This window comes from Galeopterus variegatus, unplaced genomic scaffold, assembly GCF_000696425.1.
Source record: "Galeopterus variegatus unplaced genomic scaffold, G_variegatus-3.0.2 Scaffold1915, whole genome shotgun sequence".
Classification (NCBI taxonomy): Eukaryota; Metazoa; Chordata; class Mammalia; order Dermoptera; family Cynocephalidae; genus Galeopterus; species Galeopterus variegatus.
Window position 1 is genome coordinate 131,667 of NW_007728026.1, and position 17,461 is coordinate 149,127.

General features: G+C 35.9%; 1 protein-coding gene across 1 annotated transcript in view; it reads left to right on the forward strand.

The window, feature by feature from the left end:
• RPGR (retinitis pigmentosa GTPase regulator) overlaps positions 1-17,461 on the forward strand; it is a 51,792-nt gene that overhangs the window by 11,878 nt on the left and 22,453 nt on the right. The window contains exons 7-11 of the mRNA XM_008579579.1: positions 2,319-2,477; positions 7,017-7,172; positions 10,521-10,645; positions 12,157-12,342; positions 13,247-13,403. Of these exons, the coding sequence (XP_008577801.1) occupies positions 2,319-2,477; positions 7,017-7,172; positions 10,521-10,645; positions 12,157-12,342; positions 13,247-13,403 (783 nt within the window). The remainder of the gene's footprint in view (positions 1-2,318; positions 2,478-7,016; positions 7,173-10,520; positions 10,646-12,156; positions 12,343-13,246; positions 13,404-17,461) is intronic.

Here is a 17,461-nt window from a genome sequence, read left to right on the forward strand (position 1 = left end):
GTGCTATGCCAATAACTGTAATATACAGTGGACAATGATGGGTAACACAGGACATTTGATAGCAGAGTCTTATGTGAGGTCAAAGAAGAGAAAAGATTATTTCTTGTTGGGAGCATCAAGACCCGTTTCAGAGAAAGGGTGGTATTTGAGATTAGCCACGAAGAATGGAAAAAGACTCTGAGAGATAAAGGTGAGGGGAAGACAATCCAGGCAGAGATTAAAGCATGTGCAGAAATTTAGAGGTAGAAACATAAATCATGTGTTTGGAGATTACTGCATAGGTTAAGACAAGGTTTCCTACTAAGAGAACATGCATCCTAAAGGAGTCTGAACTCCTGAAATGATATGCTAAGTTTTGTATGTGCATTTCTTTATAGAATTGTCATCAAATTCTCAAGGGAAGGTATGACTCAAAAGAGCCACTAGCATAGGGAGTAGATGGTACCATGACTCCTGTAGGAGTCTGAGGCTCTAATGTGGAAGGTCTTTTATAACAGTCTGCAGAGTTTATACCTGACAAATATTCTTTTTGAATTTAGAAGTATCATCATAAATTGACCCTTGTTTTGGGAAGATAAACCTAATATTGTATAGGTATCTTAGAGAGACTAGAGGAGGGGAAGCCATTTAGAAAACTATTGGTCTAGGTGAAAATTCATGTTAAGGTATGAGAGGTAGCAGGAATTGATAGACAGAGGTCGAGAGAGACTCATCAGGACTTAGTAACCAATTTCATATGAGAGACATGAGGCATGGGAAAAAGGGGAAGGGTGCAAACTTACTGAGCACCTCTTCTATGGCAGTGTTTGCTGAATACTTGCTAGAACACTTGGTCCAGAAAACTTCATTTTCTGTGCAGATCCAGAAAATCAGTATAGCTGTGTTTGTAGTATTTGACCAAGTTTTCAGTGGTGTATACCATGTGCATCAGATGTCCCACAACTTCCCTAAATTCTGTGATTTGCTAGTAGTACTCAAGCTTCAATAGCAGGTTATACTCATGGGTAAGATTTATTATAGCAAAAGGTACAGAGGTAGAAAAAGGAAAAAAAAAAACAGGAAAAAGATACGGATCTGCAGTGGAATCCAGAGAGGTCCAGCTTAGGCTTTTTAGTCCTTCCTCTTCCAAGGCCATGCAGGACATACTTTCTTTTTGGCAGCTAACTACAGGGACATGAGTGGAATGTCTCTGCCCAGGGAAACCCATTCTTGCATCAGGATCTGAGGCTTTTATTGGGGGGGGGGCTGGTCATGTAGGCACCTCCAGCTAGCAACCGGCCACAACAGCTGAAACTTAGGACCCTCAATAATGAAGCTAAGTGTACACCATCAGTGTTGATATTTGTGTGAAGCAACTCTAAGAGGCTAATCTGGCATAAATTTTTGCTCTGGGGTATATAACATAATCATCAATCATGAACATAAAAACACTCCAAGGGCCACCTTCCAAGGGGTTGGCCAAGAATCAATTATGGCTCTCTTACAGACATGTAAAGAATAAGTAAGAAGACTGGCTGTCTTATCTCTTTCCTCACACCAATGGTGATGTGTTCTGTGTCATTCTTTAGATTAAATTATATATTTACAAAGGTTTTTAAAGTCTTGCTTTATTCCTGCTCAGTTAATTTCATATCTGTAAGAAAGTTCCTGCTTTCAAGAAGCTCACAGTCATAATATAGTGTGGTAAGTGTAATAAAGAAGCAAACCAATAGTGTTAGTATGGACAAGGCAGTGATTAAGTGTCAGGAACTCCTTGGTAAGAGAGTCTTTCTGGAGGAAGTGCCATCTACCTGAGTAAAATCTACTTTCTTAAGATTCACTCAGCATTTTTACTTCACATATAAGTGAGTTTTTTAAAACAAGTTTCATAAAAACAGTTATTCATTCATTTATTCAACAAATATTCATTGAATTCTTATAGTAGACAACCTGCTAGGTTTGGGGGATCCTGTAGTGAGCAAGACAAAATTTGTGTTCTTATGGGAGCCTAATATCTAGTCATTTTGCTTTATTAAAAGTAAATAGAAGACACATGATAGTCTTCACTATGTTTTGTGAAAGAGATAAAATGATTTTCTAGTTGTTTATTAGTAGTAATAGTCATGAATTTTCACAAGAAATTACTGGATTAATATAATCAAGGGAAAAAAAATCTAGCCTTATTTTCTTATAAGACAGTAAAAATATCTCAAGAAAGATCAAATTTACTAAGTTGTCATTGTCTAAATTTTTTATTGAACATGAGAACATGTTCAAAAAAGTACAGTCTTTTGTTCAGATTTATGGCATCATTGATCACTATACTTTTCCTTCAACAGTGGATGGTGAACTGTATACGTTTGGAGAACATGAGTGTGGGAAGTTAGGTCTTCCCGATCAGCTGCTTTTTAATCACAGAACACCTCAGCCAGTGCCTGGAATTCCCGAGAAGGTGATCCAAGTTGCTTGTGGTGGAGGGCACACTGTGGCTCTCACAGGTATGTGTGGAGCCTGTGCTCCATTCGCTGCTTTCTGTGGTAGCTAATGAAATATTTTTCATGTTCTTTTTTGTTATTGTGGTAAGTACACTTAACATGAGATCTACCCTCTTAGCAGATTTTTTAGTGTATGCTACTGTATTGTTATATATAGACATAATGTTGTACAGAATATCTCTAAAACTTATCTTACATAACTGAAGCTTTATGCCTGTCATACAGCAACTCCCCCCCTTTTCCCTCCACCTACCAGCCCCTGGCAACCACCATTCTATTCTAAGCTTCTGTAAATTAGACTCTTAGATACCTTATGTAAGTTGGCCTTGCATCTCTTTCCATTAATATCCCCCCTTTTATTCCTATCGTTAATACACATTTTGGGCCTATGGAAGAATTTTTTAAGTAAAAAAAAATGAATCCTGTTGAATTGTTTCTGCTAACACAATTGACATTTTCATGATCTTAACACCTTTCATGGCAGTGTTTTTAGCTTATTTTCAAGGACAGACTTTTCCTCATGAATATGTATTTCATATTTATCTAAAGTTGACATTATTTTTCCTGAAATACCTTCTTTTGGAGAAGCTTTCTGTTCATGCTGTTTCTACATGTCATTGGTAATTTTTTCTTTATGATATTCACAATGTATAACTTGGGGATTTCTTTCTGATTTTATGTTCTGTTATAGTAATTTATTAAGAAGTGGTAAGGTTTTAAATTACAGTTAATAAAAGAAAGTTAGAACCTTAATAGTAATATCACTTTTGGATTCTGGATTTCATATTTGGTATGACATGTCATTTCTCAATAGGTAATATACTCACTTCTTGATAATATGCTTACTAAATTGATGCTCCCAAATTTGTTCAGTGTTAAATTTATTTTGGATGCGTAGTGTAGAGGTAATGCAATTAGGTAGTGAATTATTATTATGATTTTTTTTTGGTCAAAAAGAAATTCAGTTTCTGAAGTTACCATGTAATTGTCAGTAACCCAAAGTTAGAAGTATTCTAGACCGATTTTGAATAATACCCAATTTTCAGATGATAATGCCTAACGTTGCAAGGTGAACAAGCAACGTTTTATCTTTAGATTTTCTTAGCTTATATTGCTGTTCCTTGACTTCCTGTTCTAGTCCCAGTCATGCTTATTAAGCTTTGGTTTCCCAAAATTATAATTTCCAGATGGAATCTTTTTTTAAGTTAGAAATAATTTTTTTCAAAGCCTCCACTCTAAATTTGGAAACAATTCTGAGGTTTAAGATTATTTTGATTTTCTGCTAATAAAATGAATTTTCATACAATTTAAAAAAGATTTATTCTAGGAACTAAACTTTGAAATTCTGAAAATTCATTCTATAGGGAGAAATGCAACTTATTCTTTATGTATTATGTACTTCCTGTAGTTTATACAATGAGTATAGAAAGAATTAATTTACTAGGTGATTCAAGGTTATTCTGAAGGAATATTGGTTATACAATAATAATGTCATTCAACATGCATTGTAAAATATTTTTATATAAAGTGAGCAACAAGACAATCCATGGTGTTTTTAATTATACTTAAAATAAAAAATGCTCCTGTGCAATATTTTCTTGCAGTATTAAACACATTTAGCTTTCTGTGGACTTTGTTTTGAGGTTAAAAATCATGTTTTCAGAAATTGATTTTTTTCAGATTTTTGCAGACTTTAGAATCTCACAGACCAGTAAATTTGTTTTAAAAAATTATCAGATGTATCTGTTTCATAGTCCTGGAGCAGTTACTGTCTGCCGCTAAGGTTTCTACTATCGATGCAAGAAAAAACTGTCCTTGTGCTTCTGTCTGCCTGATTCTGGCAGCCAAAACTGAATGGAGGAATAGCAGAGAAAAACTTTATATTACATGGAAAAACATGGAGAGAGAATTTTTTGCAATTCATAAATAACTATGTAAACAGTGAAAAGCTTATTTTACTCCAAAGTAGAATCTAAAATTTGAGTTTACAAAAAATTATGAACCAACAGATGGTTGCCAACTTCTGATTTGCATTTGCCTAAATATGAGCATTGAAAAAAGTGACTTCTCAGCATTATATCATAAAATAAGGGACAGTTTCAAAACAAAAAATAAAAATCTCTTAATTGTACAATAAAGGACACCTCCTTAAATTGTATAAATTTTTCTGCATGTAAAATTCACCTCTTGTCTATTTTTCACATTTCTCCACTGACATATGAGATCTTTATTATGAGCCAGCTGTGGTGAGGAGCCTATATTCTGGAACACAGTGTAGACAGAAATATTAAATATTTAGTCCTAACTGATGAAGAAATGGACCTGAAGAGTGTATTGATTATCAGTTTGACTAAGTACTAAATTGGATAGCTAAGAAAGGTAGAGAATACTTTATGAGACCTTAAGGAAAGAAAGGTCTAGATCATGTGTTCTAGATCATTTTCTTTGCTAAAGGAAAGGACTTGGATTGGATGGTTCTATGGGGGCTCTCCCCAACTTTGTTTTTCCATGTGTCTATATCTCTGATCTTAAAATCTATTTGGGTACCATTCATTGAACTATTTTAAAAATAATTTTAATGAGTTCATTGCTGGTGAATTTATTTAAAACATAATGTTGGCACATGACCATGTTTGGTTAGAATATACAACTACTGGTTGTAGTTATGGCATGATTATAGTTTCTCCTTAGAATTGGGGAAACAATGCACTGCTGTGGAGAAAGTGTCAGACTGGAACTTGGGACACACTAAGGGAGGGAGAATGATAGATGTTGTCTTGAATGTTATCCACAGCTGTTACCAAAAGACAGGAAAGGCCAGTTATAAGACTTGGGTCCACAGTGCAGTCTGGGTCCCAAGGCAAGTGAAAATTTATCTTAACTTCTCCAGATTAAATTTAGATCTCTTCAGGGCAACAAATTATTAGTCCTGAAATCAAATGTGTTCTGTGAAATTGCAGTAATATTGATCTGAAGCTAGCTAATCAAGTTTGTTTTTCTAATGTAATATTATTAACATTAAATAACATTGATATGATAAGGTCAAAAGTTATATTAGTTGTTATATGTAATATCCTTAGATAAAAGAATCTTATGTCATTAAAAAAAACCCCAAAAACCTGCTGTTATCACTAATCGTCCAAGCACCTGAAAGTGAACCTAACAGGATAACAAATAAAATTCTTATAATTCAGCCTCCCTAAACAGCCTCATTTTACAGTCTATTATCAGACAGCCCAAGAAACAGAATAATTGCTGGTTTGCTAGAGATGGATAATTGTTTTAATTTACCCACCATTCTACTATTAAACTGAGCATTTAGAACAGGAAATATGCCATGCGATTATTAATTAAACTAAGAGGTGGTATTTTTTATATTGAAATAAAGATCTGTTTTACCATTCATTGCCTCAGTTTGGCTTTATATCTTTGATATAGCATACTTTCTTAAAGGAAGTAATATTTTTATGTCTTGTTTATGAAGCATTCTTATTAGACAGAAAAAAACGTAAAACTACATGACAATAGACAGTTATGTGTTCATCAGTACCCCCCGTTGTCAGAATAGGATGAGTCGATTACATACTTCTTAGAAAAATGTTCTTTACAGCTGAGTGCCCTATTATGTTTTCAAATCTGCCTGAATGCTTTCTCATTTAATCTTGACTGCAGCTCTACTAGATAGGGATTATAACATCAGAGAATCTAAGTAACTTACCTACTTGCCACAGCTAATAATAATAGTAATTCCTCCTGTAGCAGGAGAGAGTCAATGTACTGAACTAAGAAGTCACAAATGTATTTAACACTGTGCTTCCTAATGCAGAGGCCAGGGAGATTGTGTGTCTAGAAAGACCTTTTCATCACTCATTTATCCTGCTTTTGTGCTTTTTCATTTCTAGAAAGTATATGAGCTAATATTTACAGAGTTATTGAAGGTCCTTTGGAATCACTTCAAAAATATTAATAGAGAGGAAAGCTTTTCTCCCTCCTTTCATTATGATTACATTTCCTAGGAAAAGAGCTTTACTTGTGAATAAATCTAGCATATCTATTATAAGTTTTAATTCTCATGCAAATTCTCCTCTGAAATTGTTTTATAAAGTAGATTATTAAACTACCTTTAAAAGTAAATTTTTCTGTAGGAGACTTTTTTTATTTGAGGCTGTGAAAGGAATTAACTTAATGATAATTGATGCTTTTTGAGCTGAGGTGGTAATTATAGGGTCATTTCAGATAGTTCCCCATGTTATGTATCTTGTATCATACCTGTTGCTTACTTACAGCAATTCGTTTTATGGTTATGTGTAAAATATAAAATCAGACCCATGACATAATCTTTACAATTGTGTGCTTTTTCATTTTTCTTTTCCTTCATCATTGAAAAGTGTATACTTCAGTATTAAGTATTCTTACATGGGTATTTTTTTCAGAGGCACTTAACCTTCATTATACAAAATTCAGTGTTATTTTTCTGTATATGATGGTAACAGTATCTGCTTCCATGCAATCCTTTTCTTTTATTTGCCCCTTTCCTTTCAGAGAAAGCTGTTTATGCCTTTGGGCTGGGACAGTTTGGTCAACTGGGTCTTGGTACTTTTCTTTTTGAAAGTTCCGAACCCAGAGTCATTGAGCATATTAAGAATCACAAAATAAGTTATATTTCCTGTGGAGAAAATCACACATCTTTGATAACAGGTATGGATTAGAATTTCTGTTATATATTTATAAAGCTGGGTATATTTTATTATAAAATAATATATGGAATGAATGTATCTAACTTAAGTAAAAAAATTAATGACTGAGAAAAGTGGAATTCTTTTTTTAATATTTCAAAATAAACTCCTTTTTATTATTTTAATTCAATTTAAAATAAATATATATTATCCAAAGATTTAGAACCTCAACATAGGCCAGTCGTATCAGAAGTAAGACCATAGTATTATACTTGGCAAAAAGCTGGAATCTTTTGGAAATTGTATCAGTTTGAAGGCTCTAAACTCTGCTCAGGCCAGAGGGAAAAATCCCATAAGAAGGGACTTATTTTGTAACATTCTTCTTGCTCAATCTGACAGAGCTACATTCAAGCTGAGTAAATTCTTATGATGTTTTTGCCACCAGGAGGCGTTTTCAGGAATGACTTCTTCCTTTTCTTTCCCCAGAGGACACCTCAAAGACCACTAAGTAAATACCTTCTTCCAGTCAGTGGTTTATTCTTTATCTAGGGAGATGTTGCATTGGGCCTACATCTCACCCTCAAAAACTAGGTGCTGTTAATAATGTAGGACTCAAAGATTCTCCTCTAAAATGATTCAGTCACTAACCTATAGGCAATCACTATACTCCACAATATTAAATACTTTGTAACAAAAGGGCCTGTAATTTCACTATTTCTATCTGAAAATGAAGTAAAGCATCAAAAAGTCAAAAATCATCCAGTATATTGAACTAATCAAGATACTGGTATTCCTACTTTTTTTTCTTCTTTCTGAAAAAGCTACTGCTATGATGGAGCTCATCTAGTGGTGTCTTGTTAGGGAAACTAGGAATCAGCAAATGCAAGGTACTACTGCACACTGTTCCTTCTTCCCCAAAGAATCTTTCAGAGAAGGCAACCTGCCCATTATCAAATATCAATGTTCTTGTTAATGTAGCATGAAATAGCATTGTTTAGAATGTAAAGTATTATTCATTCATTGTCCTGTAAGAGTTGTTGATACTTATCCCTTACTGTCGAGTTCTAATCTCAGTTTCTCTGTCCTTACTGCCATTTTACATCAGCTCTAAATCAGCGTTGATGGTAAATATACACTGTTTTTATGTGTCATCTTACATATAATTAGATTATTTAGTTAAGTTTTCATAGTACCTTTTTTCTTGATGAAAAGAGTTGTAGCACAAATAATTAAACACTAACTTTGTTTGCTTTTTTGCTCATCTATCCTCCCCAAGGGACAAGTGTTATGAATTTTTTTCCCTCTGGGCCTCAATGAGAAAGTGTAGTGAGTTATCTGTAAGTTCTTAACCATTTTCCCATTGTCTTAGTCCATTTTGTGCTGCAATAACAGAATATCACAGACTGGGTAATTTATAAAGAACAGAGATTTATTTCTAATAGTCCTAGAACCTGGGAAGTCCAAGATCAAGGGGCTATGTCTGGCGAGGGCCTTCTTGTTGTGTCATGACATGATGGAAGGCATCATATGGTGAGAGAGAACAAGAGAGAGAGCAAGAGATCGAACTTGCAGCTTCAAGCCCTTTTATAATTAGCATTAATCCATTCGTGACGGGGGAGCCCTCATGACCTAAACACCTCCCATTAGGCCCTACCTCTCAACACTCTTGCATTGGGGATTGCGTTTTCAACACATGCTTTTCCGGGGACACTTTCAAACCATAGCACCCATTATAGTCAGTGACTCATATTTTGAAAGTGCAATCAGGCAGCTCGGATCAGGTTTTATTTTGAGGGGCAAAAGACAATCAAATTTTAAAAAATCATACCTTAAAAAGCATTTTGGATGAAGAACTCAAAATCAGAAGGAGGAGGGAGGGAGAAAGGTGATAAAGGAGTATATATAAAGAAAGGAAATAAATGCCTAATAGAATTATAAGAGTCTGAAGAGTCTAAACACTGGTTATCACTTATTTTAGGGAATCTATTTATTTTTGTAAATTAATTTTTGAACTTGCCATTTTACTGAATTGTTATTATTTGTAATCATTTTTCAGTCAGTTATCTTGGATTTCCTTAGTATGTAATCACTTTGCCATCTTAAACCAAAAGTCCCCATATGTGATCCAGTTATTTCCCAGCTTAAGACCATTCATTTAGCTTCTTATTGCCCTTATGATCGAGTTCAAAAATTCTTATTCTGAACAAATAGGACCATCTGTGGTGTGTTTCCTTCTTACCTCTTCTGACTCATCTCATACCACTCTCCCCTTTGTGCTCCTGAGGTATTGGTTGCTTTTCAGCTTCTTGCCTAAGCCATGTTTTCTCTTGATTCAGAGCCTTTCTGTGCACTGCTGACTCTGCCTGGAGGGTTCTTTGCTCTCTTCTTCTTGCAGCTAAATCCTACTTATCCTTTAGGTTTCAGTTTGAAAGACTTCCCTATTCCCCAGACTAGAGGGAGAGTCCCCTTCTCTGCACCTATATCGGCATCCATTACTTCTGTTTCTGGGGCACTTTACCCCACTTAAGATGGAAGGTGTGAAGGGGAAGGGCTTGTGAAGAGGAGTGAAGGCTCAGAATAGTTGCTATGGCAGTGGGCCAAAGGGTTAACTGGAGAGAAGCAACAAGATTACTCATCATCATCAAGGGCCCAGCTATAGAGGGGACCCAGAGATTGATATAGGAACTAGTCAGCATGGTTAGCTTATGGCATTTCCTTTGTCAGTGTTTTGTAGTCCAGGAGCCAAATTAGTAAAAGAGACAGACAGTTGGATTGATCTAAGCCAGTAGTTTTCCACTAGTGATGACTGTGTTCCCCCAGGGGACACATGACAATGTCTGGAGACATTTTTGGTTGTTACAACTGCAGAGGGGGGTTGTTCTAAAGGCATTTAGTGGGTAGAGGCCAGGATGCTGCTAAACATCATACAATGCATAGGAAAGACTCACACAATCAGGAATTATCAGGCCCAAATGTCAGTAACGTCAGAGTTGAGAAACTATCAATGACCTCAGGAAAAAAGAGAATAAATTGTACTGGGATGTAAGGGGTTAGAATACAAGTATCTCCTTCCCCTTGAGAATATGGTGTGATCCCAAGATCTTATGCCGTATTGCTGCTGCTCCACACAGTGCCTTGCATGATGGGGCTTCAGCTTCACAAACCACCAAAGCTTAATGATTTACTCTCAGAATATCTGTTACTTAATGTTACATGTTGGACCACGGACCACAGGAAGAATTTGGGGGGGGGGGGATTTTTATAATAGCAGTATAAGTTAATATCTTTGTCTATTTATAAATAGGTCCATACAAGTAACACTTTGATAATTTTCTTACATGATAATTTTCTTTATTTTCTTACATTTTAGATCTAGGACTTTTGTATACTTTTGGAGATGGTCGACATGGAAAATTAGGACTTGGACTGGAAAATTTTACAAATCAGTTCATTCCCACTTTATGCTCTAAGTTTTTGAGATTTGTAGTTCAATTGGTAAGTGCATTGCATTTCCCTGTTTATATTCTCACGTTCCTATATTTGAGTCTCAGTATTTCATGAGAATATAAGTACTTCTATGTTTGTATGAAAGAATATCATAATAAATATACTCGTTTCCTAAAAGCCAAATATTGGACATTAAGCCATTCTGAAAATCTTTCTCTTTCCTAATTTCCTTCCCTTAACATCTTCCTTTTTGCCCAAATTTTGACTCTTTTGTTTTGTTCTCATATGTCTCTTTAAAGCCAGAACTGTACCACATGCCTGTAAGCTTTGCATCTCGTCGTGTAGCACCGACCAGAGTACCTTGCTCACTGTAGTCTTCAGTAAATATTTATGAAATTAAATGTTACTGAGACTCTCAAGTCCTACACAAGAGAAATCTGATAATAATCGAAGAGTTTTGAAAATATGTTTTATTGGCTAAATGTCATTAGTTTGAGAATGTATTGTTTCAGTGTTATATCACCATCAGGCATCATATCTCTATTGTTTCTAATACTTTTGCCAGCTAAGAACTATAGGCTTTTGAAAATTCGGTTTATTTGGTGATGCCAATATCATTTGAAATTTGTTCTCCAAAGGCTCAGTGTCTGATACTGTGGAACATTTCTGTTCATTGATTTGACAACCGTTAATGAAAACCCGCTATGTGCAAGAAACTATTCTAAGTATTAGGAATACAAAGTATACAATGGTAAACAAAATGACCAAGTCCTCATTTGTGGAGCTTACAGTCTTATGGGGACGATGATTTTAAAAAGTGATATACAAACATATATAAATTTGAAATTTGGCATTATTATGAAGGAAAGCTGTAGAATATGCTATTTTACCACCATGTAGAACACTATAAAGTAGCTAGGATCTGAGTATTGAAAATATGGCACTATGGGTTTTCGGGTTTTTTTAGCATTTTCTTGAAAATCATGTCTCAAAATTCTTTGAATGCTAACTTTTTTTATTATTTCATCATCATGCATGTTTGCGTTTTCCTCTAAGGACTTTCAAACATTAAATTTTGAAAACGTTCATGTAAGAAAAAGGCTTGGAGCCATAATTATCCCAAGAGACTGAGCTATTCTTGAGTCATGTTTTTTTTTCCCAGTAGAAATTCTCTAATTTTTTAAAGTTTTTAATGTCACTCCCAGATTAAAATATAATATTTTCTAACTGTAAGGAGATATGTAATGTGCCAAGTACTTTTTTCTCTATATTATATTAACTTGAAAGTAAAATGGTGGATTAAACTTTTTCAAATTTTCAATAGTAGTGTTTAAAGAATATATATTGTTTTTCATACATTATATTTTGGAATACGTATGTTATATAGTAATACACATATTGTTTGTGTGTCTCTCTCTATATATGTGTATATAAAAAGAGAGAGAGTCAGTCAGTCTAGGAAGTCACTACTGAGTAAATGTCTGATAGCTGATAACTGTTAAAAACCCATTTGTGTTTGAAGCCAATGTTGATTAATTTTTCTGTGCATTTATGCTCAGGTTGCTTGTGGTGGTTGTCACATGCTAGTTTTTGCCACTCCACGACTTTGTGTGGTAGAAGAATTCAGATTAGATGAAATGAATGATTCTTACTTGTCTACAGAGACTTCTCTGCCCATCGACAATCTGACCTCAGGAAACATACTGCACAGAACTCTATCAGCACGTGCACGGCGAAGAGAGAGGGTACAGTCATGGCCTGTTCTACATAATAGTATTATCTAGTACTGTAAAGAAAACTCAAAAGAAAAAAATCCATTTTCTTTTTAAGTCAAAGAAGAATCTTCTCAGATAAATTTGCTAAATAAAATGATTAGAGTTTAGGAATTATGAACTTTTAAAGTGAATTCAGAGTTGAGCTATTAAAGACACAAATTAAAACATTTAAATTATCATAGATAACCTTTATTTATAGACAGTGATACTATACAAAGCATCCTTCTATAGGCCTATTTTATCACCTCAGATTGAATACTCAATTATTTTTTCAACTGCATATGGATTGACTTCTACTTTAACTTATTATATGATTTTTTTATTGTAGTAAGAACACGTAACATGAGATCTACCCACTTCACAGATTTTTATTTTATAATACAGTATTGTTAACTATAGATACAATGTTATATTGTACAGCAGATCTCTAGAACTTAATCATCTTGTGTAATGCTACATTCTTTTATCTTTTAGTTATACCTCATGAGCAGTGGAAGGTTGTACACTATAAACAATGAAATGTGGAAAACAAAAAAATACTTTAGTTTGAGAGGGAATATTCTCTCTCAATTAAATTTATAGATTCTCTTTCTGTGCTCTAAAATTATTGTTTCAATTACAGGTTTTTTTTGAAAAAAGGAAAATGCCAAAATAATTTTTAAAGGATACATTCCTTTTTTGAAAACTAACTTCCAAAACATATTTCTTTTGAAGTTAAATGGTTAAGTCTGGCTTTTAATTATGAAAAAGTTTATACAGGAATGTTGAGAACTATCCCATTAGTGTTTTGTAGTTGCTATTTATTTATATCTCATGAGTAATGTTAAATATGTAACATCATTTAACAGTTTATGTAACCTGCTTTATTTTAAAGGAGAAATCCCCAGATTCTATTCGAATGACACAAACACTACCTCCAGTAGAAGGGACTGGTTTTCCCCCCAGTTCAGTCCCTTTCTGTTTGTCTACAAGTAAGCTGCCGGAGAAAACCATATGTGAAAAGGAGGACCCCGTGCAGTCAATGGAACCAGGTGACATTTGCTACTCTGCCTGCTCTCAGGAGAAATGTGCCTTTTATTCCTGTTGTTTTCATGTTTATCTTAAGATGTTTTCTCCAACTAATTAAATTGTTCTCTCACTGGTTAGAGCCAGATAGCTCTCATTTGAACTCAAATCCAGGAATACCCTTACAAATAGAAAACACCACCCGTGTGGCCATGAGAGTGCCATGTAACCACAGCAGCATATCTTTTTTATTTTAATACATTTTTTATAGAAATATAGTTGATTGTACATATCTGTGGGGTACAGCGTTGAATATCAATAGCTGTGTACAATATGTGATGTTCAAATCAGGATAATTAGTATATTCCTCATTATACAATGTAATAGATTTTTGTGGCCCTTTACCAATTCCTCTCTTTCCCCCTCCCTCTCTTCCACCTCAGTTCTGTTCTCTTCTTTTGAAAGTTCAGCATGTTATTGTTGTTTCTTTCTTTCTTCCTCCCCCACCTCCCTCTCTCTCTCTCTCTTTCTCTCCCTCCCTCCCTCCCTCCCTCCCTCCCGCGTATAAGTGAAGACATGTGGTGTTTCTCTTTCTGTGCCTGGCTTATTTCACTTAACATAATTTTCTCTAAGTTCATACATGTTGCTGCAAATGGCAGTATTTCATTCTTTTTTATGGCAGAGTAGTGTTCCATTGTATAAATATACCACATTTTCCTTATCCAGTCATCTGATGATGGACATTTAGGTTGGTTCCAACTGTAATAAACATGGGAGTACAGGTGTCCCTTCAACATGATGATTTCCATTCCTTTAGGTATATACCCAGCAGTGGAATTGCTGGGTCATATGGCAGTTCTATCTGTAGAAACCTCCATACCATTTTCCATAATGGCTGCACCAATTTACAGTCCCACCAACAGTGTAAGAGGGTTCCCCTTTCTCTGCATCCTTGCCAGCATTTGTTATTCTCTGTCTTTTTGATAATAACCAATCTAACTGGGGTGAGATGATATCTCAGTGTGGTTTTGATTTGCATTTCCTGGATGCTGAGTTCCTTGTATATTCTGGATATTAATCCTTTGTTTAATGAATAGTTTGCAAATATTTTCTCCCATTCTTTAGGCTGTCTTTTTACTGTGTTAATTGTTTCTTTTGCTGTGCAGAAGCTTTTTAGCTTCTCAGAGGGGAACTTTTTGAATTGAATCCATTTGGGGATCTTTGAGCCTCCTGGATCTGAAGGTCCATGTCTCTCCCTGTACCTGGGAAGTTTTCCACTATTATTTCATTGAATATGTTTTCAGTGCCTTTTCCTTTTTCCTCCCCTTCTGGAACTTCCATGATTCAGATGTTTGTGAGCTTCAGGTTGTCTGCTAGCTCTCTTAGATTTTCTTCATTTTTTAAATTCTTTTTTCTTTTTTTTTTTTTGTCCACCTGGATTATTTCGAAAATACCGTCTTTGAGATCAGAAACTCTTTCTGCTGCTTGCTCTAGCTTTGTTTAAGCTCTTGGTTGTATTTTTTATTTCATTGAATGAATCCTTCAGCTCTAGGAGCTCTGCTACATTCTTTTTTAGGGCATTAATCTCTTTATACATTTCCTCCTTCAGATCCCGGGTACTTTTTCTCATTTTGCTGTGTTATTTATGAGTCTTCTTGTATCTCATTTAGTTTCCTTCATATTCTTGCTTGGAATTCCTTTTCAGTCATTTCAAGCACTTCCTGCTCTATAGGGTCTGGTATGTGAAAATTATTATATTCCTTCTGTGGTGTCATATTTTCTTGTTTTCATATTTCTAGTATTTCTACTTTGGTGTCTAGTCATCTGGTAGAACAGTTGCTTCTTCTAGTACTTTGGAGAGGGCTTTAAGGAGAGGGAGTTCCTCTTGTAGATGTGTTTTATAATGACAGTTGAGTGGGGTGTTTTAGTATTGGTTTCAGGTAGATTCAGTAGTGTAGTTTCTGTGTAGATACTTTGGCCAAATTCAGTTTTGGAATTGCTTGAGAATTCCTCTGTGGCCTAGTCCCTGGGGCACTTAGTAATTCCTTGCTGAGGTTGGTGACACTATGTTGGTTTGCCAGGATGTAGGCAAGCTCTCAAATTCTTGGGAGTAGTGCCTCGAAGCCCGGTTACTCACTCTTTGGTTATGGTGGTTGACCTTGGGAAGGCCTGTTGGCACTCTGGCAAGCAACCCCTGATCCTGCTGGGTGCACTGGGGTCTTTCTTGCAGGCAGAGGCAGGGATCTTGAGTCCTGGGATCTTGTTTCCCCCAGTTGGGAGTAATTGGGAAATTTCTTCCTTATTCTATTTTAGTATTCTTCATTTCTGTACTCTTGGGGAGTTCCACATGTGTCTCTCCCCAGATGAAGGCAGTCGCGTGGACTGTGCACATACCTCCCACCCCCAGTTGTGTTACCATGTATGACAGTGTAATTCTGCTTGTGGGTTGTGCCACTGGGTCACAGGTCTGCACTCACTCACCTCTTTCCCTAGGCTCCACTGGTGACTCTTTTTCTCTCTTTGTCGATGAGTGGTCAGTGGGCCACCTACGAGGCAGCAGTGGCTGCTGGTGTGGCAGCAAACCACTCTTGTGGCAGTAGTTGCTGTGGCAGTGTCTGTTACAGACCACTTATTCAGGACTGGTGTCTGCAGCAGTGGTAGGGAGTGCTGGTGCCATCAGTGGCAGGGCTGCCTGTTGGGGCGGGGTGCTTGTCAGGGGCTGGCGAGGCTGCTGGTCATGATAGTGCTATCAGTGGTGGAGCTGGCTGTTGGGGAGGGGCTGCTTGCCAGGGACCGGGAAGGTGGCTGGTTGCACTGGTGCCATCAGTGGTGGGGCTGGCTGCTGCCAGGGGCTGTCCAGTAGCATATCTTTATAGAGCAGTGGGTAACATACATAGTGCCTTCCTTTACTTCATCTCCTTTAAACCTTGACGCAACTCCATGAAATAATTGGTGGGTGTTACATTCTTCATTTTACAAGTGAGAAAAGCAAAGCTTGAAGAGATCAAGTGACTTATCAAAGGTCACTCAGCTTTTAAATGAAGTAGACAGGATTTGAATGCAGGTCTTATGGGCTGATGTGAAGTTCTGTATTTAAGTAGTATAGTATAGTGGTTAAGAGCATGGGGTATGGAGTTAAACTGATCTGGGGTCGGATGCCAGCTCTGATATTTACTCACTATGTGACTAACTTTGGGAAAGTTACTTCATCTCTCTAAGCCTCAGTTTTCTTGTCTTTAGCAAAGGTTTAATAATACTTCAGGGAGTAATTAGGATTAAATGAGATCAGGCATCTAAAATACTTAGCATTGAGTCCAGCATCTCTAGGAAAATTCCTTAACAAATATAGTCATGTTTATTATTGACACCTCTACTTCATTGCCTATTAGAGTTCATGTTTTAAATTGTAATCCCAGCTCTTTTGCTATTATAGACCTAAATAATTTTGTTTACAAACATTTGTATATCTTAGGAGTGTCTATATCTTACTGAAAGGCATGTGCTTGGATGGTAGGGGCAGGACAGGAAGCCAGGACTGGAGATCAAATTAAGCAGTAGGTTTGAAATTAAGAAGGTAAACCGGGGCATTAGGGATTAAGAACCATGACACAGATAATTTTTAGTATCTTTGAGATCAGGAACCTAGGCAAATGTTGAGGTAATAAAGGATCAGAATTCAAGCACGAATTGTGGGCCATGGTAATGGAATATACCTATGCCTTCACAATACCTTCATAATAACTATACCTAAGACCTTCATAATGAACTGATTTCCTGCATCTGACCCATAACTTCTGTATGTTTCCTTTTGAAATAAGAATCAGTGTCTAATGGTGCTCTTCATCCCTAGACATGGAAAAAGTAGTAGATTCTAACAAGCAATGTATACAGAAAAGAGAAGTTTATGGTTTGGGGAAAGTTGTTTCCCATTTCAAGGGATTCGAATGTGAAGATATGTATCCTTTTGTAGCTAGATAAAAAGGAAAAAGCCATCCTTTATCTTTTTGACTATTTGCTAACACTCTCTTAATAAAAAGTATTTTGAAAGTTGTATCCAACATATAATGTGACTTTTTCTCAATGA